The following is a 27,943-nucleotide window of genomic DNA, read 5'->3' as shown; positions in this document are numbered from 1 at the left end:
AAAAGAATGTTTCACTTATGTTAACATTTTATAAAAATTAGCTTTTTTATACCTTGTAAAGTGCTAAGTACCTAGTACACACACAGGTAGTTGTTGAACATAATTTGTTTGGTATTATATTAGCAGTATTGCTATTCTCTTTAAATAGAGTAGTCACTGAATTCTTGTTATTAAGAGTGCTTTCAGTTCTTATGAGTATTTTAAATGGTCATCAGAAAGACCAGGGGACAAAAACTGTTTTTGAAGCTGGGTATGGTGGTGCATGCCTTTAATCACAGCCCTTGGGAAGCTGAGGTAGGAGGATCACTGTGAGTTCAAGGCCAGCCTGGGACTACAGAGTGAGTTCCAGGTCAACCTGAGCTAGAGTGAAACTCTACTTCAAAAAAACAAAAGAAAAGAAAAGATAACTATATTTGAGTAAAGTTGGTTCTGTTCCTTAAAAAAGCTTATCTACTTTTAAAATAAACTTACTAGGAAAAATTTCAAAATATGTACAAAAGTAGATAGAAGACTATAGTAAGCCCATTTATCCATCATTCCAACTTCAGTAACGACTGACTCATCTCTGAGTTCCCTGTAGATTTAAACACTTTACCCCAGCCTTATTTTGAAGTAAATTTCAGGCCAGCTAATTCATCTATTTCTATTTGTATCTGTAGAAGTAAAGGGTTCTTATACTTAAAAATCACATATTAAGCTTAAAATTTTAATAATCTCTTTATTTTTTTAAATTTTTTTCAAAGACTTTTTTGTTTATTTATTTATTTAAGAGCAACAGAGAGAGAAAGAGGCAGATAGAGACAGACAGAGAATGGGCGTGCCAGGGCTTCCAGCCACCACAAACGAACTCCAGACGCGTGCGCCCCCTTGTGCATCTGGCTAACGTGGGTCCTGGAGAATCGAGCCCGAACTGGGGTCCTTAGGCTTCACAGGCAAGCGCTTAATCTCTAAGCCACCTCTCCAGCCCATAATCTCTTTATTATGATTAACTTTCAGAAGTTAAGATTTGAACTGAATTTTAAAAATGTTTTTATTTATTTATTTGAGAGAGGGAGAGAAAGAGAATGGGCATGCCAGGACCTCCAGCTGCTGCAAATAAACTCCAGATGCATGTGCCACTTTGTGCATCTGGCTTACGTGGGTCCTGGGGAATGGAACCTGGGTCATTTGGCTTTGCAGGCAAGCACCTTAACCACTAAACCATCTCTCCAGCCCCTGAATTTAAAAAATATATTTTATTTATTTAGGAGAGAGAGAGAATATGGGTGCACCAGGGCCTCCGGCCACTGCAAATGAGCTCCAGATGCACATGCCACTTTGTGCATCTGGCTTATGTGGGTACTGGGGAATTGAACCCAGGTCTTTAAGCTTTGCAAACAATTGCCTTAACCACTAACCCATCTCTTCAGTCCCCCTGATTTGTTTTTACTTAGCATTTTTTACTTAAGTAGCACTTGAAGTGCTGTAGAGTTTAAAGTGTCAAATGTAAATTACAAAATTTTTTGTTTTACAATTGAAAACTTAATTCCAGTCTTATTTGACCTCTCTCACTATGTTGCTCTATGTAACTATAATTAGGTCAGTATAATATATTATGAAAATGTACTTAGTTGTAGTTCTGTGTCTAGGGAATGCATACTTGTTACACTTACATTTTAGCTCTGTTTCCTGTGGTTGGACAATGATTTTGTTTTTATAACTTTGATTTTCTTATCTTATTCATTTAGGTATATTCTTTAAATATTATTATAATTTTCCTTGGGTCTCCCCTTTAAATTTTCCTTCCTTATATAAGGAAATGAACTATACTACCTTAATAATGTTCAGGGTAGGTTATTAAATAAGTTCTGTCCATACTGTTCTTTAAATAAGTTACTCTTTTTTCACATTCTTTAAAGAAGTTACACCCTTGTGGATTGTTTTATTGGATCTTTTCCATGAACCTTTTCTGTGTTAATCAGGGCTACTAATAAAACATTTTTTGATAAAAATAGGAATACAAAACCTTAGTAACTGAATAACCAAAGAAATTTTTTGCGGCATGTAGTACCTTAAACAGGGCTAAAGAGTTACTACACTTACACAGTATGATAGAAAAAGGATTGTGTAGCCAAAATATTTTTCCTGTTGTATTCAAAATCTTTTTCATTTATATATGAACAAATTTCCCTACTTTTGATTTTTTTCTTAGATTTGAAATTCCAGAGCCAGAACCTACTGAAGCAGACAAATTGGCAATAGAGAAAGGCGAGCAGCCCATCAGTGCAGACCTTAAAAGATTTCGCAAGGAATACGTGCAACCAGTGCAACTTAGGTTTGGCCTAATTATCATGTATATGTATATATGTGTATACACATATTTGCTGTGTAGATCACACACAAGTTTTTAGCTCTTAATTTAAATCTTGCTGTTATTACATTTCCTTATTTCATTCTCTGTCAAGATATGTTTAAATAAAAAGCCCTGAAAATTTAAATTATTTAAATAGATCATATTATTTACATCATCTATCTATGGCATATAGTAGATTATGGTTACACAATGGAATAGCTATTTTTTATTTTAAGTAAAAATCATAAATTGCAAATAAGTTTGCCTACTCTCAGCCTTTTTTGCCCTTTTTTCCTCCCTTCATGTTCCATTATACTAATTTAGTAATTTACTCTTTTACACTATATAGTATTTGTGGAATTCTAGGTCTATTCCTGCTTACCTTCCTTAGAATATAAGGGCAAGATATGTTACTTTAAAGAATCATAATACTAATTTCTGAAAATATATCTCATTATAGCAGCTGCAAGTTGTCAGATACTTTTTTCTTAAAAGATTATATATGTATTTGTAGGCTACATAGACATTTGAAGCTCATGCTTGAATTCAGAACCAAATATATTAAATATAGCTTTATGTTTTATGTGAAAAATAGGTCAGAATCTAGATCTTAAAATGGCTTTTTCATTTTAAGGACTTAAAGATAGATTGTATATGATAGAGTATGAATTTTCTACAGTTAAAGAAAGGGCCCTTTACTTACTATACATGGGTAATTATTTTTAATAAAAATATAAATGGGCAATGTAGTCTCAGGGTGGCCTCAAACTGATGGTGATCCTCCTACCTCTGCCTCCCAGGTACTGGGATTAAAGGCATGTGCCACCTGATGCCTGGCTTTAAAATATAATTTTTAAATAATGCATAATGTGGAAACCAACTTTCTTGGTATTATTGAAGTATGCAAGATATTAAGTATGCATTGGACTTGTATGATGTTTATATATAAAACTATCATTATTATTAGAAAAGTAAAAGAAGTATAAGTGAATACTTAGGTTTCATGAAATGTGTTTCTTCCCATTTTATCAGGATCTTAAATGTCTTTCGCCACTGGGTTGAACATCATTTTTATGACTTTGAGAGAGATTTGGAATTGCTTGCAAGATTAGAATTCTTCATTGCAAGTGTAAGAGGTATATTATTTAAAGGTTTAATTGAATTTTGTATTGTACATGAGTTTATTTTGGAAATTGTGTGAATTTTAATTAAGAAGCTAAACTATTTTTTATTTTTAGAAAGCTAAACTAACAGTGGGAATGATTGTTTAGGCTCTAAAAACTTCACATCTGTAGAGGATCATCTGAAGTCCTAGATAAAACCTTTCCCTTTAAGTGTTTGTTTTGTTGTTTTAGGTAATAAGGATTGAACCCAGCTCCCCTTTAAGTCTTTGAAGAAAATATTTCTTTTAAATAAGTCAAAGACCTTTTTGATAAATTTAAGCTGTTTAGTTTTCTTTGCTTCATTGTTGCCATTCCTGCAACTAAATAAAAATGTGTGATTTTATTCTATTCGCTTTAATCTTGTTCTTAAATTTTGGACAGTTAACAGCTTTTTATTAATAATACATCCCCTAGAAAAGTATTCCAAGAAATACATTTTTACACCTGACAGATAGATGTTTCCTATTTGAAATTTTAGTATCATGACCTATAAAATGAAAATCTAAGGCATATATATGCAACTCTTTGACATTGCAGCATAACGTCATTTTCAAATGTATTGGCTGCATTCACAGCTATTCTGGGGTATGTGGGGCTCACAAGATGCAGGTTGGATATACCTGCTTTAGCCCATGAATAATTCAAATTAAACCTATATATCACCATATATATTATTAAATCAAACACATTTATGTTTTTCCTAGCAGTATAAGACATTGATTTAAAACAATATTACAAGCCAGGTGTGGTGGTGCATAATCTCAGCACTTGGGAGACTGAGATAAGATCACAGTGAGTTCAAGGCCAACCTGAGCTGTAGAGCAAATACCAGATCAACCAGGGCTAGAGTGAAATACTGCCTCAAAACAAAACAAAAATGCAATATATATGAAAGAAAACAAACTTGCTTTATGTCATACTTGTTCTTTTTTCAAAAATTTTTTCTTGTAAGACAGGAAATTTTATCTTGGCTCAGTTTCAGAGGTTTAGTCCATGCTTGGCTGGCTCCAGTGTTTCTGGGTAGATATTAAAAGAACATCATGGCAGAAGGAAGTGGTAGAGCAAAGCTGTTCACCTTAAGACAGCCAAAAAGCAAAGAATCTACTTGCTCTTGAAAAGAACTGTTATTTAAATAGACTGATTCCTGGGCTGGAGAGATGGCTTAGCGGTTAAATGCTTGCCTGTAAAGCCTAAGGACCCCAGTTCAAGGCTCGATTCCCTAGGACCCACGTTAGCTAGATGCATGAGGGGGCGCACACGACTGGAGTTCGTTTGCAGTGGCTGGAGGCCCTGGTGCACCCATTCTCTCTATCTTCCTCTCTTTCTCTCTCTCTCTGTTACTCTCAAATAAATAAAATTAAACAATTTTAAAATAGAGTGATTCCTTTTACCAATTTTGAAATATGTAATACACATTTTATTATATGTCTTAAAATTGTTCACAATGTTAAAGTTTAATTTTTTTTTTTTTTATTTGAGAGAGAGAGAGAGAAAGTGAAGATGGGCACAACATAGCCTCTAGCTACTGCAAACAAACTCCAGACACATGTGCCCCCTAGTGCATCTAGCTGACATGGGCACTGGGGAATTGAACCTGGGTCCTAGGGCTTCTCAGGCAAGCACCTTAACCACTAAACCATCTCTCTAGCCCACTACTAAATAAATTCTAAGTGATTTTTTTTTTGAGACAAAATCTCATTTATCTCAGACTAGCCTTGAACTCACTATGTAGCTAAGGATAACTTTGAACATCTGATCCTCCTGCCACTCTACCTCCTAAATTCTGAAAATAAATTGTATTATTATTTTAGTTGTTTGTTTGTTTGTTTGCTTGCTTTCTCTTCAGTTTTTTTGAGGCAGAGTTTCAATTTTTAGTCCAGATTGGCCTTGAACTTGCTGCAATCCACCTGCTTCAGCTTCTTGTGTACTGGGATTACAAGCATGAGCCACCATGCATGGCTGAAATAAATTGTATTCTTGATTTGCTTTGTTTTGTTTTTAAATATTTTTTATTTATTTGCAAGCAGAGAGAGAGAGAGAGAGAGACAGAATGAGTATGGCAGGGCCTCCAGCTATTGCAAACAAATTCCAGATGCATGCATCACCTTGCAGATGCTCTACATGGGTACTGAGGAATAGAACCAGGGTCATTAGGCTTTGCAGGCAAGCGCCTTAACTTCTGAGCCATCTCTCCAGCTCTGTTTTTTTTGTTGTTGTTGTTTTGTTTTGAGGTATTCTATCCCAGCTGACCTGGAAAACAACTCTGTAGCCTCAGGCTGGCCTCAAACTCTTGGCAGTCCTCCTTCTTCAGCCTTCAAAGTACCGGGATTAAAGATATGTGCCACCATACCTGCTCTAAAAAAGTCCAGTAGATGGTTGTGTTACTGTCTTAAGTTCTTTGTACAAATAACACCTAAAAATAACTAAATACCTAATAAGAGAAAGTTGACTTCTTAAGGAAGAATTTTGTCTAATAAGTTAGAAAAAAGGAATGCTCATAATCATTCCTTGGTTCTAATAACATGATAACTGTAGGGATTTAAAATGAGTTAGTGCTTACCATTACAGAAAGGGAGCTAACCAGCCATTATGTGTATCCTGTAGGAAATAATCATGTTAAAACATTGATCCTAGGGCTGTTGAAATGGCTTAGCAGTTAAAGTGTTTGCCTGCAAAGCATAAGGCTCCCTGTTTGATTCCCCAGGACCCGCGTAAGCCAGATGCACAAGGGGGTGCATGTCTCTGGAGTTTGTTTGCAGTGGTTGGAGGCCCTGGTGGACCCATTCTCTTTCTCTCTGTCTGTGTCTGTCTGTCTTTCTGTCTGTCTCTCAAATAAATAAATAAAATAAATTTAAAAAAACATTGATCCTGGATTGGACTAAGTGACTATGTCTCTGGCTTTTAGAAAATATAGGTAGGAAATAGACAAATATGACACATTGGCACTATAGACATGGAATTAGCAAAATTCAAGTAATATAGTTTCTTAAATAAATTCAAACATTTTGAGGGCTGGAGAGATGGCTTAGCGGTTAAGTGCTTGCCTGTGAAGCCTAAGGACCCCGGTCCGAGGCTTGATTCCCCAGGACCCACGTTAGCCAGATGCACAATGGGGCACACGCATCTGGAGTTTGTCTGCAGTGGCTGGAGGTCCTGGCATGCCCATTCTCTCTCTCTCTCTCTCTCTCTCTCTCTCTCTCTGCCTCTTTCTCTCTCTGTCACTCTCAAATAAATAAATAAAAATAATAAACAAAAAAATTTTTAAAAATTCAAACATTTTAGGCTGGAGAGATGGCTTAGCAGTTAAGTGCTTGCCTGTGAAGCCTAAGGACCCTGGTTCAAGGCTCACTTCCCCAGGTCCCACGTTAGCCAGATGCACAAGGGGGAGCACATGTCTGGAGTTCGTTTGCAGAGGCTGGAAACCCTGGCGTGCCCATTCTCTCTCTCTCCCTCTATCTGTCTTTCTCTCTGTGTCTGTCGCTCTCAAATAAATAAATAAATAAATAATAAAAAAATTCAAACATTTTGAGTGGTAAAAGGAGAATTTGTACATTAAAGGAGATGAGATAAATTTATAAAATGCAATGTATGAATCTTGCTCATGCCATTTTAAAAACAAGCAACTCTATGAAAACATTAGAGACAAGTTTAAATGCAAAAAAAAATTTTGAAGACATTAAGACATCAGTTTGGCAAAGGTGGTAGAGTATGTCTATAATCCCAGCACTTGGGAAGTGGAGGCCGAAGAATTAAGAGTTTGAGGCCAGTGTGGGCTACATATGAGATCCTATCTCAAAGAAAGAAAACAGCTTTTTTTATGTAATTATGGTGCTTTGGTTTTTAAAATAGTCTTTTAAAGACATACAATATGAAAAAATGATACAATATAATATAAATATAAATTTTATTTAAAATACTGATTCCTTATTCCAATTTTGAAATGTATAAGATACATTTTATTATATCTTAAAATTGTTCACAATATTAAATAAAGTTTAAAATTTTTTTTAATTTATTTGAGAGAGAGAGAAGCAGAGAGAGAGAGGAAAAAAAGGCATACCAAGGCCTCTAGCCATTGCAAACAAACTCCAGACATGTGTACCCCTAGTGCATCTAGCTTACATGGGTACTGGGGAATTGAACCTGGGTCTTTGGGCTTCGCAGGCAAGCAACTTAACCATTAAACCATCTCTCCAGCCCACTACTAAGTAAATTTTAAGTGGGTTTTTTTGAGAGATCTCATTTATCTCAGACTAGCCTTGAACTCACTATGTAGTTCAGGATGACTTTGAAGTTCTGATTCTCCTGCTACACTACTTCCCGAGTTCTGGACTTTGTATGAACAAAATGATATGATATCTTGGATTTGTTCAAAAATAATTTAGAGTGAAAGGTACAAGTGGGAATAAGTGAAGCAAAAATTGGCTATGAACTAGGCATTATTGAAGATGGGTGAAATTTAATGGTTATAAGAACTTTTGCAGTTTTATGTGCCAAGTAAAGGCCATTTGTGTTCATGTGTTCTTTTCTCAGGGAAAGCTATGAAGAAGTGGGTAGAGTCAATTGCTAAGATCATCAAAAGGAAGAAACAAGCTCAGGCAAATGGAATAAGCCATAATATTACCTTTGAAAGTCCGCCTCCACCAATTGAATGGCATATCAGTAGACCAGGGCAGTTTGAAACATTTGATCTTATGACACTTCATCCAATAGAAATTGCACGTCAGTTAACACTTTTGGAATCTGACCTCTACAGGTAGATAATGATTTCTTGTTTTATTCCACAAACCGTGAACAAACTTTATCTATTTCAAAAATATTTTGCTGAGTTTGCGTGAACATTAAAAATAGCCCATATGTTTTTCTAAGCTGAGGATTTTGGATTTTTCTTTTAATTTTTAAAAAAATACTGTATTTATTTACTTGAGAGTGAAAGAGAGAAAATGGGTACACCAGGGCCTTTAGCTACTGCAAACAAACTCCAGACACATGCACCATCCTGTGCATCTGGCTTACATGGGTAGTGGGGAATTGGACGAGGGTCCTTAGGCTTTGCAAGCAAGCAACGTAACCACTAAGCTATCTCTCCAGCCATGTTTTGCTTTTATTTTAAGAGAAGGTCTTGTTATGTATCGCAAGCTCACCTGGAACTTGCTATGTAGTCCAGGCTAGTCTGGAATCATAACATAATTTTTTTTTTTTTTTTGAGGTAGAATCTCTCTGCAGCCCAGGCTGACCTGGAATTCACTATGTAGTCTCAGGCTGGCCTCAAATTCGCAGTGGTCCTCCTTTCTTGGCCTCCCAAGTGCCACTGGCATTAAAGACATGTGCCACCACACCCAGCCATTATAGCATAATTTTTAACCACAGTCTGTCCTGCAAGTAAGTGTTCTAAAATGCTATTTAAATTATTAGATTAGGACTGGAGAGAGAGGTCATTGGTTAAGAGCTTTTGCTTGCAAAGCCTGATGGCCTGGGTTCGACTTCCCAGTACTCATATAAGGCCAGATACACAAAGTAATGCTTGCATCTGGAATTTGTTTGCAGCAACACAAGGCCTTGACATGCCCATGCTCCCTTTCTGATTAATTACTAGATTAGGGACTGGTGATCTCTAGTGACAAAACTACTAGTACAGTAGCGTAGCAGCCATTTCCAAGTCATTCATCCCTCTTCTGCTTTAGTTGAGATGAGTCAAGTCAGTCAGTATGGATGATAGGCTGTTGGCAGATAAATGAAGAGTATTAAGGGAGGCAACTTTTTTCTTTCATCATAATCCATGCTCCTGTGGAAACTTCAGACCTTGCACCCTGTTGAAAAACAAGCCCACTCCATGATCATTCCATCAGATTTCTCTGAATCCAGGAGCCCCTTTTTGAAATACACATATCCTAGCTAGATGTAGTGACATAAGCCTGTAATCCCAAGATTCAGAAGGTAGAGGCAGGAGGATCAAGAGAGTCCAAGGTAAGCCTGAGCTGTATAGCAAACTTGAGACCAACTTTGGCTACATGAGACTTTGTCTCAAAAAAAAAAAAGAGGGCAATATAATTACCATGGATAATTTATGCTGATGAACAGTTTTTTAAATTTTTTTTTACTTTTTGAGGTAGGGTCTTGCTCTAGCTCAGGCTGACCTGTAATACACTCTGTTGTCTCTGGGTGGCCTTGAACTCAGCGATCCTCCTACCTCTGCCTCCCAAGTGCTGGGATTAAAGATGTGCACCACCATGCCCAAAGAATTTACTTATTTTAGCTACTATGTACTATTCCATTATGTAAATATTCTACAATTAATCTAGTCTATTGATGAGCAGCCTGTAGGCTGTGTGGGTTTGTTTGTTTTTTTTTATAACTTTTGCAATTTCACTGAATTCTTGTTATTTTGTTTCTATAACTGTGTAAGAGTTTATCTAGAGTATATACATAGGAGAAGAATTGCTCTGTCAGCTAGTATATATATGTTGTATGTGCACTTATGAGTATTTATGATGTATATGTATCTTCAATACTGAGCCATTTCCAAATTGTTTGTCAAATGGTTGTATCTGTTTTTACTTCTATATCAGTGTTGGAGAGTTCCTATTTTATCACATTTTTACTCATTTGGTATCATTATCAGACTTTGGTTAGTTTGACAGATATAAAATGAAATTTCCTTGTAATTTTCTTTTCCCTAAGTGATAAAATATTTTTTCATGTTTGTAGCTAGTTGGGTATGTTTCTCTGTAAATTTTTTGGTCAAATGTTTGTCAGTTTATCTTTCAGGTTGTCTTTTTCAGAGTGAGTGAGTGAGTGAGTTAGTTAAAGAGAAAGAAAGCCAGGTATAGTGGCACATGGCTTATAATCCCAGCACTCAGGAGGCTGAGTTAGGAGATCTCTGTGAGTTCAAGGCCAGCCTGGGACAACAGAGTGAGTTCCAAGTCAGCCTTGGCTAGAGTGAGACCCAACCTCAAAGAGAGTGTGTGGGTGTGGGTGGGTGGGCCAGGGCCTGTTGCCAGGGCAAACTCCAGATGCATGTGCCACTTTGTGCATCTGGCTTTATGTAGGTACTGAGGAATTCAGCCAAGGTCAGCAAGCTTTGCAAGAAAGAGCCTTTAACCATGGAGCCATCTCTGTAGCCCTCATAGCAAGTTTTTTAAAAAATAATTTTGATACTAATCTTTTGTAGATTAAATTCTATTGATCTTTTGATTCCATAGGAAAGTCCAGCCATCTGAACTTGTAGGGAGTGTCTGGACCAAAGAAGATAAAGAAATAAATTCTCCAAATTTATTAAAAATGATTCGCCATACAACAAATCTCACCCTCTGGTTTGAAAAGTAAGGTTATTTAAGATTTTTATTTTATTAAAGTTGTGTACATAGACCATGTTCATGCAAGTACGTAATGTATGGCTGAGCACATTCCCTGCAGCTCTCCCCTTTTGTATTCCCCCTCCCATTAGTCCCTCTTTGTTCCCCAAACAGCTTCACTTCAATGAGAATTTTTAAAATTTATTCCATCTTATTGCTTAGTGGTCATACTGTTAACTCATTTAAGCTCAAGTTTGGCTTGTAAAGAGATTTTTTTTGTTTGCTAAGTGAGATGAAGGAACTTCTAAACCATGAATGTTTTGTTGTTATTGTTATTACTAGATGCATTGTAGAAGCAGAAAATTTTGAAGAACGCGTGGCAATTCTCAGTAGAATTATAGAAATTCTGCAAGTTTTTCAAGATTTGAATAATTTCAATGGTGTACTGGAAATAGTGAGTGCAGTAAATTCAGTGTCAGTCTACAGACTAGACCATACTTTTGAGGTAAGTTTTAGACTTAAATAGATTATCTTTTGGGGATAAGATAAAATTAACCTATGATATTACTTCTACTACCTATTTTTGAGTGACTCATTTGTAAATTCTCCTTAAATATAGAAATAGAAGTATTAAACTGCATCAATATATACTATTGTAGTTTTTTTCTCCCAGTGGCATGTTGATAGCCTCATATAAATGACAAACGATTTTAAATATACATTGGATATACAAGTAACTTCTTTGTCACTTATAATATATAGTCAAAAATAATAGGGAAACAAATTTGTTTTATTTTAAATTACAAAATAATGTTTATAGTTTATTTTGGGAAATTCATTAGATATAGAAGTTATATGAATATATCTTATATATTTTTAATTAAAAAAATTAATTGTACATAGGGTTGTTATTATTGTGTGTGTGGCATATACATGTGTATATGAAGCTGTGTGCATCCCACTACACACAGTACAGAGTCCAGATGAATACAATGGGGGTCCTCTGTTGCTCTTTGGCCTTATTTCCCTGGGATAAAATTTCTCACTGAACCTAGAGCTAACCCCCCAACTTTTTTTTTCTTTGGTTTCTTGAGGTAGGGTTTCACTGTAGCCCAGGCTGACCTGGAACTCATTCTGTAGTTCAGGCTATCCTCAAACTTACAACAAGCCTCCTACTTCTGTCTCCGGAAAGCTGGGATTAAAGGTATGTGCTACCATACCTGTCCCTGGAGCTCCCTAGTTTTTTGTTTTCATTTTATTTTTTATTAAGAACATACTTGTATGGATATATCATGTTTTGATAGCATCTTTTCCCTCCTCCCTGCCCTCATTCCACTGGGGCCACTCTTCAGTGGGGTTGTTGGTATTTATTCCCCATGGGGTTGTAGGTTATGTGTTGTGGGAGCAGCAGTCAGTTATTGGGGGGAGGCAATGTCTCTGGGCATGACATCCCAACCTGTGGCTCTTATAATCTTTCCACCCACTCTTCTGCAAAATTTCTTGAGGCTTAGTGAGCATGATTTTAGTCTACTTCAATGATGAGCTCTTAGGAGCTCCTGGTTTCTGCTTTGGTATGTGTTGAGTATCCTCGGCATCTGTCTCCTTCACCCTGGTACTGATTGTTAAGGTCATTCTTGTTTGTATCTCCAATTCCTCTGTGGTTTCACCTGGGCCTTGGCTGAAATGCAAGGGGTAGTTTGTTTCCTCTGGTCTCACTACCTTTTGAAAAAGAAAGATTTTCTCGTGGAGAATAAAGTCAGCATAGGTTAAATTGGATAAGCATTGTTAAGGAGATTTTGATGGTTGTAGCCCCTCTTTAGGCAAAGACTAGTGGGGGCTTGACATTGGAGAACATAATCTTTGTCTCCATAGAATTCTGCCCTGGTTCCCAGTTCCAGATATGGGTTCCTTTCCACTGTGCAGATCTCTTAGCTAGTCAGAAAGCCATCAATTACCCACTAAGGCTGTGTGCCACCATTGCACTGGTGTGTACTTCTTGTCAGGCTGGTTGCTTCTGAGTAGCTTAGACCCCTGCTTGGTCACACTGTTGTTGGCCACTTCCCCCAGTAGCTGATGTAATGTTTTCCAGTACTAGATGAGAACTGGTTTTCTTCCAGATTCCAGCCAGGTCTCTCCATTTTCTGTGCCAGCAGTATATGGTGTCTTCAGGAATAGGGTCATACCTTTTACCTCAGGCAGAAGCCTATCTTGTTTTGGGAGCTCGTAGGTCTCATCAATCAACAGCTCAATGTGAGTAGCACTGATTTCTGGTACTTGGAGTTACAGGCCAGAACCAAAATATTTTATGGTTAGGCTGTAGCCTACCCTCTTCAGGGCCCTTCTTTTCAGATACTCCCCTTTACTCCTGTTGAGGGCTAAATCTTTTAGTCTACCTTCAAGAATAAAAGTTTCTATGGTACCAGTTCATTTTGGGTTCAGTTTGTGTATATTTCCTCCCACCCTTTCCTTCCCCTTCCCCCAAACCCTTCTATCCCTATTGTTTGGGCATCAAGTTACCTATCAGGTATGTCAGCAACTCAAGCTGATCCAGGTTGGAACCACAGATGAGTAAGAACATGTTGCATTTTTCTTTCTGTGTTTATGTGTGTTCACTGAGTGTGATCTACACTGAGTTCATCCATTTTTCTACAAATTTCATTGTTTCATTTTTTTTTTCTTACTGCTGAGCAGAATTCCACTGTGTAAATGTACCACAACTTCATTATTCATTTGTCCATGATGGGCACCTGGGTTGATTCCAGTTCTTAGCTATTATGAATTGAGCAGCTATAAACATGCTGAGAAGAATATGTATTTTGTAGAGTTGGGGTGGAAAGTTCTGTAGATATCCATTAGGTTTAGTTGATCTATGGTGGTGTTGAGCTCTGTAATTTTCCTGTTGATTTTCTGCTTGGATTATCTGTCTATTGATGATAATGGAGTGCTGAAGTCTCCCACTGTCATGGTGGTGGTGTTTATTTCTATTTTGTTGTCAGGTAGGTTTTATTTTATAAACTGGTACACCTGTGTTTGGCACATATATATTTATGATTGTAATGTGCCTATGTTGGATCATTCCCTTGATGAATAAGAAGTGGCCTTCTTTGTCCTTTTTGATTACTTTTACTTTGAAATCTATTTTATTGGATATTAATATAGCAACACATGCTTGTTTCTTATTTCCATTTGCTTGGACTATCATTTTCTACCCTTTCATCCTGAGGAAGTGTCTATCTTTAGTGGTGAGGTGGGTTTCTTGAAGACCATAGATTGAAGGATCTATTTTTCTGATCAACCCTGTTAACTTGTGTTTTTTGATGGGTGAGTTAAGACCATTAATATTTAAGGTTATAACTGTAAGGTTTGATTTAATCCCTGCCATGATGGGATGCTTTATCAGGTTTGATGCTTTCTTAGGCTTTTTACTTTTTAAAAAAATTTATTTATTTATTTATTTGAGAGTGACAGACACAGAGAGAAAGACAGATAGAGGGAGAGAGAGAGAATGGGCGCGCCAGGGCTTCCAGCCTCTGCAAACGAACTCCAGACACGTGCGCCCCCTTATGCATCTGGCTAACGTGGGACCTGGGGAACCGAGCCTCGAACCAGGGTCCTTAGGCTTCACAGGCAAGCGCTTAACCACTAAGCCATCTCTCCAGCCCGGCTTTGTACTTTTTTGAGCTTGCTCTAGTTTTGGTTATTGTGACCGTCTTGTGGACTCTTAAGATTGGTTGTTTTACTCTTCTATGTGGAGTATTCCCTGAAGTATTCACTGTAGGTTTGGCTTTGTGTTCATATAATCATAGAGCTTACTTTTTTCATGGAAAGTTTTCCTTTCACCATCTATTGTGAGGTATACTTTCTCTGGGTACAGTAGTTTGGGAAGCCATAGTTTTTTAGACTATAAAGTTCTCCATTCCAAGCCCTTCTGTTGTGAAATCTAAGGTAATTCTGATGTTGTTGCCTCTTTATATAGTGAGTTGCTTCTCTCTTGCTGCTTTTAGCATCCCCTCTTTGTTTTCATTGTTAAGAGTTTTAACTATGATGTGCCTTGGAGAGTTTCTTCTTTGGTGCTGTCTGTTTGCTTCTTCTATCTAGATGGGCCTTGTTTTGTGAGATTGGGAAAATTTTCTTCATTAATTTTGTTGAATATGTTCTCTATGCCTCTGGCCTAGATTACTTCCCTATCTGGTATACCCATTATCTGGATGTTTGGTCATTTTAGTATATCCCACAGTTCCCTCGTATGCTGTTCACATGATATTTTGAACTGAACAAAGGTTTTGGACTCCCAATCAATTTCTTCTGTCTTGTCTTCAAGCTCAGAAGTTTTGTCCTTCATATGAGTGACTCTGTTAGTGAGGGATTCTGTGTTTTGTTTTGTTTTGTTTTGTTTTACATCATGTTCATCTCTTCTTTGAGGTAAGATTTCATATCAAAGTCTGATTTTCTTTCTTTTATAAATATTTTATTTACTTATTTGAAAGAAATCAAGTAAAAGAGGGAGAGAGGGGGAGAGAGAGAAAATGGGCACACCAGGGCCTCTAGCACTGCAAATGGAATCCAAATAATTGTGCCACCTTGTATATTTGGCTCACATGGGTATTGAGGAATTGAACCTGGGTTCTTAGGCTTGGCATGCATGCACCTTAACTGCTAAGTCATCTCTCCAGCCCAAGGTTAGATTTTCTTGATGCTTCCTGGAATTCAGTTTTGCATTTGATCATGTCTTTATTAGGTTTAATCAGCTGTTTATTGAGATCCTCTATCTGTTGATTCACCTTCAATTCATTATCTTTCTTTTGAGGCCTCTCTGGCTTTCTTCAATTAAGTTAAACCTAGTGATAAAAGCTGTATCCTCTAAGAGATGATTCTGCTCAATTTCATTGATGCAGTTATTTTGTTGTTGTTGTTTTTTTGGTTTTTTGACGTAAGGTTTCACTCTAGCTCAGGATGACCTGGAATTTACTCTGTAGTCTCAAGGTGTCTTTGAACTCAAAGCGATCCTCCTACCTCTGTCTTCTGAGTGCTAGAATTAAAGTCATGTGCCACCATGCCTGGCTAGTTGTTCGTTTTTTGATGATTCACTTCCAGTTCAGCAATTTGCTTGGTCAGGGCCATGTAGCTTGTTGTGTTTGCATTTTGGGATTCAATTTCTGTTGTTTTCTCTGTGTTGTCATTGGAGGCTTCCATTATTTATTTATTTTTCCACTGGGGTCTACCCATCTTGAGGTAAAAGTCCTACTTTATTATGGAGGAAGAAAATATTTGTCTGTGTAGGATCTTCAATGAGTGTTCTGTTCTAAATTTGAACCAGGGGCTGGAGAGATAGCTTAGCTGTTCGGCATGTGCCTACAAAGCCTAAGGACCCATGTTCTACTCTCCAGATCCCACATAAGCTAGGCACACAAAGGTGAGGCAAGCATAAGGTCATACATGCCCACTAGGTGACACAAATGTCTAGAAGTCGATTACAGTGGCTGAGGCCCTAGCATGCCAGTTCTCTCTCTGTCTCTCTCACTCTAAAAATAATTTAAAATAAAACTTAAACCAGATTGGAGTACGAAGGGGTTATGACCATAGATGTGCAGATTGTGCAAGTTGCAAGTGCAACAAGGGTACCTAGGAAACTGAAGGTGGGGGACTGGGAGATCAGTCTCACTCTGCTTGTACACACTCTTCAGTGCAGGGGAACTGGGGATTAGGGAACCAGGAAATGGGAAGCTGAGGATCTAGGAGCAAAAGGCCAGCTCCCACAGTGGCCCATGCACCCTCAGGCTCAGGAGAACAAGGAGTTGGGGACCCACGGGCCAGTCAGTCAGAAGCCCAGAGTAACAGACCTGCTTCCACAGTATGCATGTAGGGTGCAGGCCACCCCATGCCATCAGCAGAGACATTGTCCCCCAGTTTTTTAATAGACTGGTTGACCATGGAGCCCCAGTGATTTTCTTGCCTCCATCTACCCCTGAGCACTAAGGTTACATGCATGCAAGGGCATGCTCAGCTTTTTACATAGTTTCGGGATGCAAGCTCAGGTCCTCAGGGTTTTCCTGGTGAGCCACCTTTTACCTCCCCAGCTCCATATAGATCTTTATGGCATGCATTTCTTATAAACATGTCCATTTTACTAAGTTGTCTTCAAAAAACAAGTTTTGTTTTGCTTGTTTGTTTCTGTTTTAGTCTTTCTGTCTCCTACACAAACTAATTTGTTCCATCATTCTGTTTTGTGTTATTTCTGATTTCTGTTGGGTTAAGTAATTTGTCTGTCATGGACCATCCATATGTGCAAGTACTTTTTAAACTTTATTTCCATAGAGTAAGTTTCTAGAGATGGACATCCTAGATCAGAAGAATATTTGTACATTTTCAGGCTTTTGGTACTTGAAAAAAAAATTATTTATTTATTTTCAAGCAGAGAGAGAGACAGACAGACAGACATAGAATGGGCTCATCAAGGCCCCTAGCTGCTGCAAATGGACTCTAGATGCATGTGCCCCTTTTGTGCATCTAGCTTTACATGGCCACTGGGGAACTGAACTCAGGTTGTTAGGTTTTGCAGTCAAGCACCTTAATCAGTGGTCCATTGCTGCAGCCCTTGATAATTTTGTTAAGGAGTTTTCTACTCCCCCCCAAAAAAAGATAGGTAATAGATATAGTTAATTCTTTTTCATAATTTTACCATAGTATAGAAGTAAATATAGAAATTTAACAAAATTAATAATTTTTAGTTTTTATTTATTTGAAAAAGAAAGTGTTTCTCAGGGCCTCCAGCCACTTCAAATGAATTGCAGAAGCATGCACCACCACATGCATCTGGTTTATGTGGGTCCTGGGGAATTGAACCTGGGTCCTTAGACTTCACAGGCAATCACCTTAACCGCTAAACCATCTCTCCAGTCCAAAAGTAATCATTTTTTAATGGTCTTTGAGCTGTTTGGGGTGTAAAGAAATTATTAACAATACTGCTGCAAATAACTTTTACATGTATCTTGGTTTCTACCCAGAACTTCCATAGAAGCAGAATTGCCTGGGAATAGCATATAAATGTCTTCAACTTTACTAAATAATACGAAGTTATTTTCTCAAGAACTTGTACCACTACCACTTTACCCTCTTCCCACACATGTGTGAGATTCAGGTGTTTCACATTCATACTAGTACTATCAGGCCAGTCTTATAGTTTGGGTTTCTGTTTTCCTGATATTTATTTATTGACTGATTGATTGATTTATTTGAAGGAGAGAGAGAGAGTGGACACACCAGGGCCTCTAGCCACTGCAAACAAACTCCAGATACATGTACTGCCTTGTGCATCTGGCTTTACATAGGTCCTGGGAAATCTAACCTGAGTCTTGGCTTTGCAGGCAAGTGCCTTTAACCACTAAGTCATTTTTCATCCCTATTTTCCTGCTTTTTAATGAGTGTATATACTTTTCAATAAATACAACAAAAACTGCAAATGTTTATTGGTTCTTTGTACTTACTACAGAAAAATTCTGAACTTTCTGTAGTGTATTTCTTTTGAATTTGTATGATTTCCCTTATGTTTTAGATTCTAATATTTTGTCATTTATTGGTATTGGCTTACTTTGTCCTAGATTGAATTATCCCACTCCCTTTTTTTATCATGCCTTTTTATGAACAACAGTTCTTTCAGAAGGGCTGGGGAGATTGCTTAGCTATTAAAAAATGCTTGCATTGCAAAGCCTGCAAACCTGGATTCATTTCTCCAGTACCCATGTAAAGCCAGATGTACAACGTGGTGCATGTGTCTGGAATTCATTTGCAGAGGCAAGAGGCCTTGGAGTGCCCATACACACACACACACACACACACACACACACACACACACACACACACACAAATATATAAATAAATTTAGAGAGAAGAATTCTTTTAGTCTAGCTTACTTATTGTTTTCTGTATAATTTATATTTCTTCCAGTTCAACAAGTCTTCCCAATTATAATATTTTATATCTTATATTAAGTCTTTAATGCTCAGGATGCTTAAGCAGGAAGATTGTGAGTTTGAATCCAGCCTGGACTACACAGTGAGACCTAGTCTCAAGAAGAAAAAAATCCTTAATTTAGCTAGAAATTAGTTTTAAATTTGAGGTGAAGTTGGAGTCTAATTTCATTTTTTATTCCATGTGGTCTACCTATCTGCTCTCACACAGTTATTGAACGTCCATTCTTTTCACCTATAGTGCCAGCTGTATTTATATGTATAGTACTATTATATGTGTATTTATGTGTATAGTACTATTTTTGGCCTATGCTCTGTTGTTTTTGCTTCATACCTATTTGGTTTTTCCTGTGCAGTATATCTGAAGTACCTTAACTTTAAGATCAACATAGTTTTATTATTTTTTTTGATGTGGAATTTAGAACTGTAAGTTAATCAGTGAAGAACTGACAATTTCACAGTAGTGATTTTTTCTCATCATGAAGGTAGTATGTCTCTCCATCTGTTTCTTTGGTTAATATAGCTTTATGGTTTTCTTGACAGAGATCTCATAATTCTTGTGTTAGATTTATGTCGGAATATTTTTTAAATAATATCTTCCTTGCTGATTAAGTTTTTTCTATGCTGTTGCTTTTTCATTTGTTTTTACATACAGCAACATTGTTAAATTCCATCGTTGACATTCTGTATATAGTGTTTCCTCATGGGCAGACAGTCATAAAGTCTATAAATTGGGATAGTTTTTCCTTCAAATCCCTAGTCCTTTGTTTTTCTTATTCATGTTAGCTGGGATTTCTGTATAGTATTGAATAAAAGCTATGAAGCATCACTTTTGCTTTCTCCTTAACTTAAAGGAAGTGCATTATATGGTTCCCATCAAGTATATTTACTAAGTGTTTTGCTTATATGTATATGTGCTTATACTCTACATCATATGATAAATTAATTGATTTTTTAAAAATATTTTTTAAGCTTGGTGCGGTGGTATATACCTTTAATCCTGGCACTCAGGAGGCATAAGTGGGAGGATTGTTGTGAGTTAGAGGCCAGTCTGGAACTACAGAGTATGTTCCAGGTCAGCCTGGGTGACAGTGAGACCCTATCTTGAAAGGAAAAAAGAAAAAATTTTTTTTTCTTTTTTTAAAATTTTGTTTATTTTTATTTGAGAGCAACAGATGGAGAGAGAAAGGTACAGAGAGAGAGAGAGAGAGAGAATGGGCGCGCCAGGGCCTCCAGCCACTGCAAACGAACTCCAGATGCGTGCGCCCCCTTGTGCATCTGGCTAACGTGGGTCCTGGGGAATGGAGCCTGGAACTGGGGTCCTTAGGCTTCACAGGCAAGCGCTTAACTGCTAACCGTCTCTCCAGCCCTTTTTTCATTTTTATATGTGTGTGTATGAGCGGACATGCACCAGTGTCTCGTGCTGCTGCAAATGGGCATCCATCTGGTTTTACATGGCTAGCTGGAGAATTGAGCCTTGGCTAACAGGCTTTGCAAACAAGCAAGCAACTTTATCTGCTGAGCCATCTCCCCAAAGTTGATTTTTAATAAGAAAAAAGTAATAATGAAATAAGGAGAAATACCTGTGATTACTTTCACTAAATTTCTTCAAGTTTTCTCATTTTAAAACTCTGCCTTCAACCTTTTAAAAACTAGAAGACTACTTTAATCCTTAAGGGTTTTAATTTTCCTTTCCTAAATCTCTAACTTGAAACCTGGCTAATCAAAATTATGACAAAGTTCTGGGGGAGAATTTTTATTGTTTAATCTTCTAATTTATCTTAGGAAAAACATTATAGTTTTCATTTATAGATTAAAAAGAGAAATTACTTTAGGCAAGTGCCCAAAGGACTACCACTCGTAACTTTTAAAATTATTTTTAAAATATTTACAAAATTTTATAAATTCTAAGGTTCTATAGCTATAAAAATATATTTATATAGTATAGAATTATACTCAACTTATATTTTTAAAGGCATTACAGGAAAGGAAGCGGAAAATTTTGGATGAAGCTGTGGAATTAAGCCAAGATCACTTTAAAAAATACCTAGTAAAACTTAAATCCATCAATCCACCTTGTGTGCCTTTTTTTGGTAAGTCACTAAATATGGATATTATATTTTGAAGGTGAATATGTTATAATCAAAAGAGTTCAGTCTTTAAAGACAAGTTGTCCTTTTAACAGCTTACAGATATTTGCTAGCTGTCTATATTAATAAATAAAATTTTAAAAGCTCTTTCCTTATCTATAAAATGAAAAATATGACAATTTCCTCTTAAAGTTGCTGAACAAACTTAAAATATTTTCTCTGTAGTGCTTAATACAAAGTCTAACATAGAATAGATAGATACTGATGAAGTGACAACTGATATTTTTAAGTGATTTTTAACTTATAAAACTTTGTTATGTATTAGATAGCATTTTATAAAATGAATTTTTCTTACATATAATTATGCCTAACAATGGAGACATGTTCTGAGAAATGCATCATTAGGTAATCTTTTGTGTGTAAGCCACATAGAATGTATCTGTACAGACTTGAATGGCATAAGTCAGCTATTCAATACGCCTTTTGTAAGGTTTTATTTGTTGTTTTTGCTGTTGTCATTTATTTTTTTACCTGAGATAGAGTCTTACGCATGTTGCTTAGACTTGTCTCAAACTTCTAAACTCAAGCCATCCTTCTGCCTCAGCCTCCCAAATGGCACATTATATCATACCTTTAATATGGCCCTGAGATACAGTGTGAGGTATTCTAGGCTGTTGCTGGCATAACATAGCAAACTTTCTAAGTATTGTCTAAAATAATGATAAAAGTATAATGCAACAAATGTACAAACCAGCAACATTACCATTTATTATTGTCACCAAGTATTATGCACCCAATGTATTTGTATTGCTGTTCTATATGATGGGCAGCAGCAGTAGTTTTTTGTTGTTGTTGTTGTTTTCTTTTTCGAGGTAGGGTCTCACTCTAGCCCAGGCTGACCTAGAATTCACTATGGAGTCTCAGGGTGGCCTTGAACTCATGGTGATCCTCCTATCTCTGCCTCCTGAGTGCTGGGATTAAAGGCATGCACCACCATGCCCGGCTTTTTGGCAGTAGTTTTTTTTATACCAGCATCACCAAAAACACTTAGTGCTATGGTACAGCAGCTGCAACACTATATTCAGCTCCCTTCTGTTTTGGGGAATGGAAGGTAGGAGTGCTAGCATTTAAACCCAGGGCCTCATGCATGCTAAGTATATACTGTACCACTGAGCTATACCCCTAATCTATATTCTTTTTAACCAAAGTTGCCTAATTTAGTGATAGTCACTTTAAAGATTATTGTCATTAAACATTTGAAATCAATTTTTAAAACATTAGGTTAGGGCTGGAGAGATGGCTCAGCAGTTAAAGGTACTTGTTTATAAAACCTGATGACTTGGGTTCAACCTCCCAGTACCCATGTAGCGCCAAATGCACAAAGTGATGCATATGTCCGGAGTTCATTTGCAGTGGCAAGAAGCCCTGGAGTGTGCTCGCTTCGGCAGCACATGTTCTAAAATTGGAACGATACAGGGAAGATTAGCATGGCCCCTGCACAAGGATGACACGCAAATTCGTGAAGCATCCCATATTTTTAATAATGGTACCAAACTGACTGTATTTACTGAATACAAAACTATTTTAATTAAAAAAAATTAAAAAAAGAAGCCCTGGAATAGTGTTGAATATTATAGTTCCATTTGTAGTTATTAATGTGTCTCTCTCTGTCTTTCACACTCTGCATGCTTGCCTCTATCTCTGTCCACCTCACTCTCTCAAATAAATAAGTAAATTAGTTAAAACACTGGGTTAGAGCCAAGCATGGTGGTGCATGCCTTTAATCCCAGCAGTTGGGAGGCAGAGGTAGGAGGATCACCACGAGTTTGAGGCCACCCTGGGCTAGAGTGAGACCCTACCTCAAAAAAAAAAAAAAAAAAAAGAATTGGGTTAAAGTAATTTTTAACACTTAAGGTTTAGTTATGTTGAATTTGCCATTTCTTAGAATAGTAGCCTTTAATTCAGTAAAGACTAGTAGCCTTTATTTTCTCTTTCTGTTAAATTCTATTACAAAACTCTACCAGAGAATTACTTATGCAGTCTATTAGAACTTTACCTTTCAGTACTTGAGAACTACTGCATTTTACTATGTATCTTTCAGTTTTACTAGAAAAATTATTTTCTGAAGTGTTGATTAAATAACCAATTTTAAAATAACTTAAATACCTTTTCACTTAGGAATATATTTGACAAATATTCTGAAGACTGAAGAAGGGAATAATGATTTTCTAAAAAAGAAAGGGAAAGATTTAATCAATTTCAGTAAGAGGAGGAAAGTGGCTGAAATCACTGGAGAAATACAGCAGTATCAGAACCAGCCTTACTGTTTACGGATAGAACCAGACATGAGGGTAAATATTTTCTTTACTTATCTTTTAAAGAAGCCATGTTAAATCCTATGTGATCTCTAAGAAATATCATAATCACACCTTGTGCTATTTACTTAAGTTTGAAAATGAGTTAATCATCAATAGGTGGCAGTGTTGAATATTATAGTTTCATACTGTCTGCAGTTATTAATGTTCAGTACTTGCTCTTGAAGCTTCTTTGTGTAACTGTTTCAAGCAGCACTTCCAAAAAGTGACAAAGGGAATGGGAGAAACTTTGTGATATCCATTCAATAAAATGAAAATCCACTACTGATAGTTGACGGATAACCATTTCAGATATTTTACTTGTGCTACGTAGCATAAAATAATTCACCTCTTCATAACGTTACTGTGTTTAAATAGGGAAGGATTAGGAGAAGTGTGTGTGTGTGTGTGTGTGTGTGTGTGTGTGTGTGTGTGTGTGTATGCATGTATATGTATATATGCAGTTTATTCTTTCAGTTGATGTTCTGATTTGAGTAATATATCATACTGATGCTGTGATGCCATAAAATGTGGGATAAATTCTAAATTATGACACTATAAATGAACTATGTTTATGTTAAGTTACTTTTGTTGTATCATACATATATGAAGTTGAGGACATATTATAATTGTCAGCCAGAATAAGTTCTCTAGTCACATTAAAAATGATGCTGAGTTCTTAAATATGGCCTTCAGGTTGGACATTCTGAGTGAAAATAGCAACAATCACTCCTACCTACTAAATTATCAAATAATACCTATTCTTTTTCCCAAATTCAAACCAAAATACTGAGAAAAAATGACTAAGTCACACCATTTATGGACATGCAGATAACTTCTTTAAATGATGATAAGCTACTAGTGTTCACCTATTTCATCTATTCCCTCACCATGTGTGATAAGGAGCTTCACGGTACTGAAGAAATGTATTCTTAAAATCCAGATGAGAGTATACAGTATACTAATACATTTCTTCACAGAAATAATGGTATATTGTAGTTGAGTATATTTGAAATAGTACTTTTAGCATTCATGTCTCAGAAGCACATCTGCTGATAAATTTTGCAATCTAGCCTAGGCTTCTTAACATTTTAAAGCAAAGTTGGGAGTGTGGAAATACCCTTGTTATGACTGAGTTAAAGTAAATTTACAATTAGACAAAAGAAGCTAGGGAGATGGCTCAGTGGGTAAAGTGCTTACCACTCAAGCCTCAGTATCCAGGTTCAATCCTCAGACCCCTGATATAAAGCTGATAGCCATGATAGGCTTCTGTAATCCTAACACACTGACAATGAGGTAGGAGGGAGAGACAGAATTTCCTCAAGCTCTTGGGAAGTGCAGTATAAAAAATAACAGCAGAGTGAGATCAAAAGAAGCCCTTTCTCAAATGAAGTGAAATGAGGACCAGCTCAAAGCTGTCCTCTGATCACATACACCTGCACTCACACAAATACGTACACATACATATCCACATGCATGCTCACACACATACAAGTAAACACTAAAAATGGACAAAGGTGGGAATGATGGAGCATGCTTGTATTCCACTACTTGGGAGGTGGAACCAATAAGATCAGGAATTCAGCCCACCCCCAGCCACAGAGCCAAGTTTGAGGCCAGCCTGGGCTACATGAGACCTTGTATCAAAAAACCTAGATAAGGGCTGGAGAGATGGCTTAGAGGTTAAGCGCTTGCCTGTGAAGCCTAAGGACCCCAGTTCGAGGCTCGGTTCCCCAGGTCCCACGTTAGCCAGATGCACAAGGGGGCACACGCGTCTGGAGTTCATTTGCAGAGGCTGGAAGCCCTGGCGCGCCCATTCTCTCTCTCTCCCTCTATCTGTCTTTCTCTCTGTGTCTGTCACTCTCAAATAAATAAATAAATAAATAAAAATTTAAAAAAAAAAAAGATTTAAGGTATATGCCTATATACTCTTATTTAATTCCAGAGATTCTTTGAAAACCTTAATCCCATGGGCACTTCATCTGAAAAAGAGTTTACAGATTATTTGTTCAACAAATCACTAGAAATTGAACCCCGAAACTGCAAGCAACCACCTCGATTTGTAAGTCCATTACAACTTGGGTGGGGGGGGAGGGGAAACTTTAAAAAAATATTTTCAATGTTTAACAACCTACTCTCTTAGAACTGTAATATAATTAAATAGCTATGTTTAGTGTTTTATTTTACAGTATTGCACTATTTCTAAAATGATGTATATATAGCAAGGCTGGGAATGTGACCCAGTGAGAGTCCTGATCTAGCAAGTACAAGGCCTGGGTTGAATCTCTAGCACCACCAAAGAAAGAATGTTATACTGTAGCAAAAAAACGGCAGCCTTTTGATAAACTCTGATACCTTTTGCTGCAGTACTGGGGACTGAACCTAGGACCTTGTGCACTCTTACTAATATTCACATCTTATTTAAGTAAATACTAAGGTAAAGGTAAGTAACACTTATTTAACTTTCCAGTTTTGATACCTCATAATTTAGTAGGAAAAGGTGTGAGAAAATGAGAGCCTAGCAGGCAGCTAGGAAATGAAACAAAAGAAATGAAAATCCTGGGAAGGAATCAGAGGAAGTATCATGGTCTTCTGGCGTGATCACTGCTCTTGTCACTAGGGCAGTTGTTGCCACAGTTCATAGCTACTGTAGGGATTTGCAATGGCAGCAGAAATAATAGAAAACTAACCCTAAGAATCTAAAAGTGATGTGAGGTGAAGTAAAAACATTTGTAACATACCCATTTGGGGCAAAGCAGTAAGATAGGTGCTTTTATAATATCTCATTTTCATAGCATAATGGAACAGTTCTTTTTCTTTCTAAGGTTTAGTCTTCAAACTCAGTGGCATATACATGTTTGTATGCAAGTACTTAAGCTTACACTTGGTACAGATTGTATCCTCATTTTGCAATTTAAAAACACTGAGGCTCAGTGGAGATGAAATAACCTTTCCAAGGTTGCATAGCTAGACAGTTGGCACAAATGTGATTTTTACTCATCTTTTCTGAATCTGAATTCCGTGTGTTTTCACTAGGTTACAACAGCCAGAGTTTTAAACAAGTTAGATTAGGGAATAGCAATAGCAAATTTTACCAAAGACATTAAAGTGCTAATATAGTGGTTGATCCTTTAATATAAGGAAAGGAGAAAACATTTTTTTAAGTGAAGTACATAGCATACTATGTTGCATAAATTATGTTCGTAGTAAATGAAATTGACATGAAGGTGATGTGAAAGAGAAATTTAGGATCAAGTGTTTAAGAGCAAATAGTTTTTTCCACACAAATTTTCAAGAATTTTATTTCTAAAACTGTAAGAAAAGATTTACCAATATTAAGCTCATTTGGAAATCCAGTTAAGAACTTGCTACCAAAATGCCACAGGTTTGCTAGCAGATAGAGATCTTATTGAACTCAGTGTGAGCTTGAGAATAAGTTAGCTCCAAGTCTTAAGAACAAAGAACCTAAAGTTAGTGCTGGTTTTAACTGAGTTTACTTTTCCTAGCCTAGGAAATCAACTTTCTCCTTAAAATCACCCGGAATAAGGCCAAATACAGGCCGACATGGCTCTACCTCAGGCACTTTACGTGGTCATCCAACACCTTTAGAAAGAGAACCATATAAGATAAGCTTTAGTCGGATTGCTGAAACTGAGCTTGAGTCAACAGTGTCAGCACCAACCTCTCCAAATACACCTTCAACGCCACCAGTGTCAGCTTCGTCAGACCTTAGTGTGTTTTTAGATGTGGATCTTAATAGTTCCTGTGGTAAGTATTTAATTGAACCATTTGATAAAAAGGGAGTTTTGTGTTTCAGATAATTCTCCTCTCCTTATCCTTGATACTTATGTTACTATGGAAAATGACATCTAAATGCACAAATGATATTTCTCACCGAGTAAAGCATCATTTATGCTTTGTATATATATGTTATTTTGTAATTTAAACATTCTACAAAGATTCATTTTATTACTTTTTGGAGCAATAGATAATGAGAAAACAAAGACCTAAGCTCAGTGAGGGAAATCAAATTGGACTATGATAGAGAAGGAATCACTTGTGCTGTAAAAGGAAGAGCATTCTAAGTACAAAGAGTATTGGGCTCATTAAAAAAAAAAAAAAGCGTGGCAAAACAGGGATAAAATTCTGCACTTTGTATATAGACAGTTTACTTTATGAAAATATTTTTTAAAAAATAACACTGGTTGATGGGCTGGAGGGATGGCTTAGAGATTAAAGTGCTTGCCTACAAAGCCAAAGAGTTCGGGTTCAATTCCCCAGGACCTACATAAACCAGATACACAAGGTGGCCCATGTGTCTGGAGTTTGTTTGTGGCAGCTGGAGGCTCTGATGTGCCCATTCTTTTTCTCTTTCTCTCTCTCTCTCTCTCTCTCTCATATAAATATATATATACATATACACGTGTGTGTGTGTGTGTATATAGTTTTAAACCATACTGGTTGAAAGCTGGGTGTGATGACTCACCCTATAGTCCCAGCACTTGGGGAGGCTGAGATAAGAGTATTGCTATGAGTTTGAGGCCAGCTTGGGGCCAGAGTGACTTGCAGGTCATCCTGTGCTATAGTGAGACCCTGCCTCAAAACAAACAAACAAACAAACAAAACATACTTGTTACCTTCCTTTGCAAATTATTATTTTCTTTTTCTACTAGGTAGCAATAGCATATTTGCTCCAGTGCTCTTGCCACAGTCAAGTAAGTAAAAATATAAGTTAACTCTAA

General features: G+C 36.9%; 1 protein-coding gene and 1 non-coding gene across 2 annotated transcripts in view; both read left to right on the top strand.

The window, feature by feature from the left end:
• The window catches only part of Sos2 (SOS Ras/Rho guanine nucleotide exchange factor 2), a 114,971-nt gene that overhangs the window by 74,732 nt on the left and 12,296 nt on the right, over nt 1–27,943 (top strand). The window contains exons 12-21 of the mRNA XM_004649163.2: nt 2,192–2,314; nt 3,365–3,468; nt 8,029–8,251; nt 10,698–10,817; nt 11,133–11,295; nt 20,733–20,850; nt 23,026–23,198; nt 25,147–25,263; nt 26,708–26,969; nt 27,875–27,916. Coding sequence (XP_004649220.1) covers nt 2,192–2,314; nt 3,365–3,468; nt 8,029–8,251; nt 10,698–10,817; nt 11,133–11,295; nt 20,733–20,850; nt 23,026–23,198; nt 25,147–25,263; nt 26,708–26,969; nt 27,875–27,916 — 1,445 coding nt within the window. The remainder of the gene's footprint in view (nt 1–2,191; nt 2,315–3,364; nt 3,469–8,028; nt 8,252–10,697; nt 10,818–11,132; nt 11,296–20,732; nt 20,851–23,025; nt 23,199–25,146; nt 25,264–26,707; nt 26,970–27,874; nt 27,917–27,943) is intronic.
• LOC123462422 lies at nt 22,280–22,386 on the top strand. The gene has a single exon (XR_006638244.1). It is a non-coding gene; the product is annotated as a U6 spliceosomal RNA (small nuclear RNA).

Source organism: Jaculus jaculus, chromosome 7 (genome assembly GCF_020740685.1).
Source record: "Jaculus jaculus isolate mJacJac1 chromosome 7, mJacJac1.mat.Y.cur, whole genome shotgun sequence".
NCBI lineage: Eukaryota > Metazoa > Chordata > Mammalia > Rodentia > Dipodidae > Jaculus > Jaculus jaculus.
This window is presented reverse-complemented; position numbering and strand designations above follow the sequence as displayed.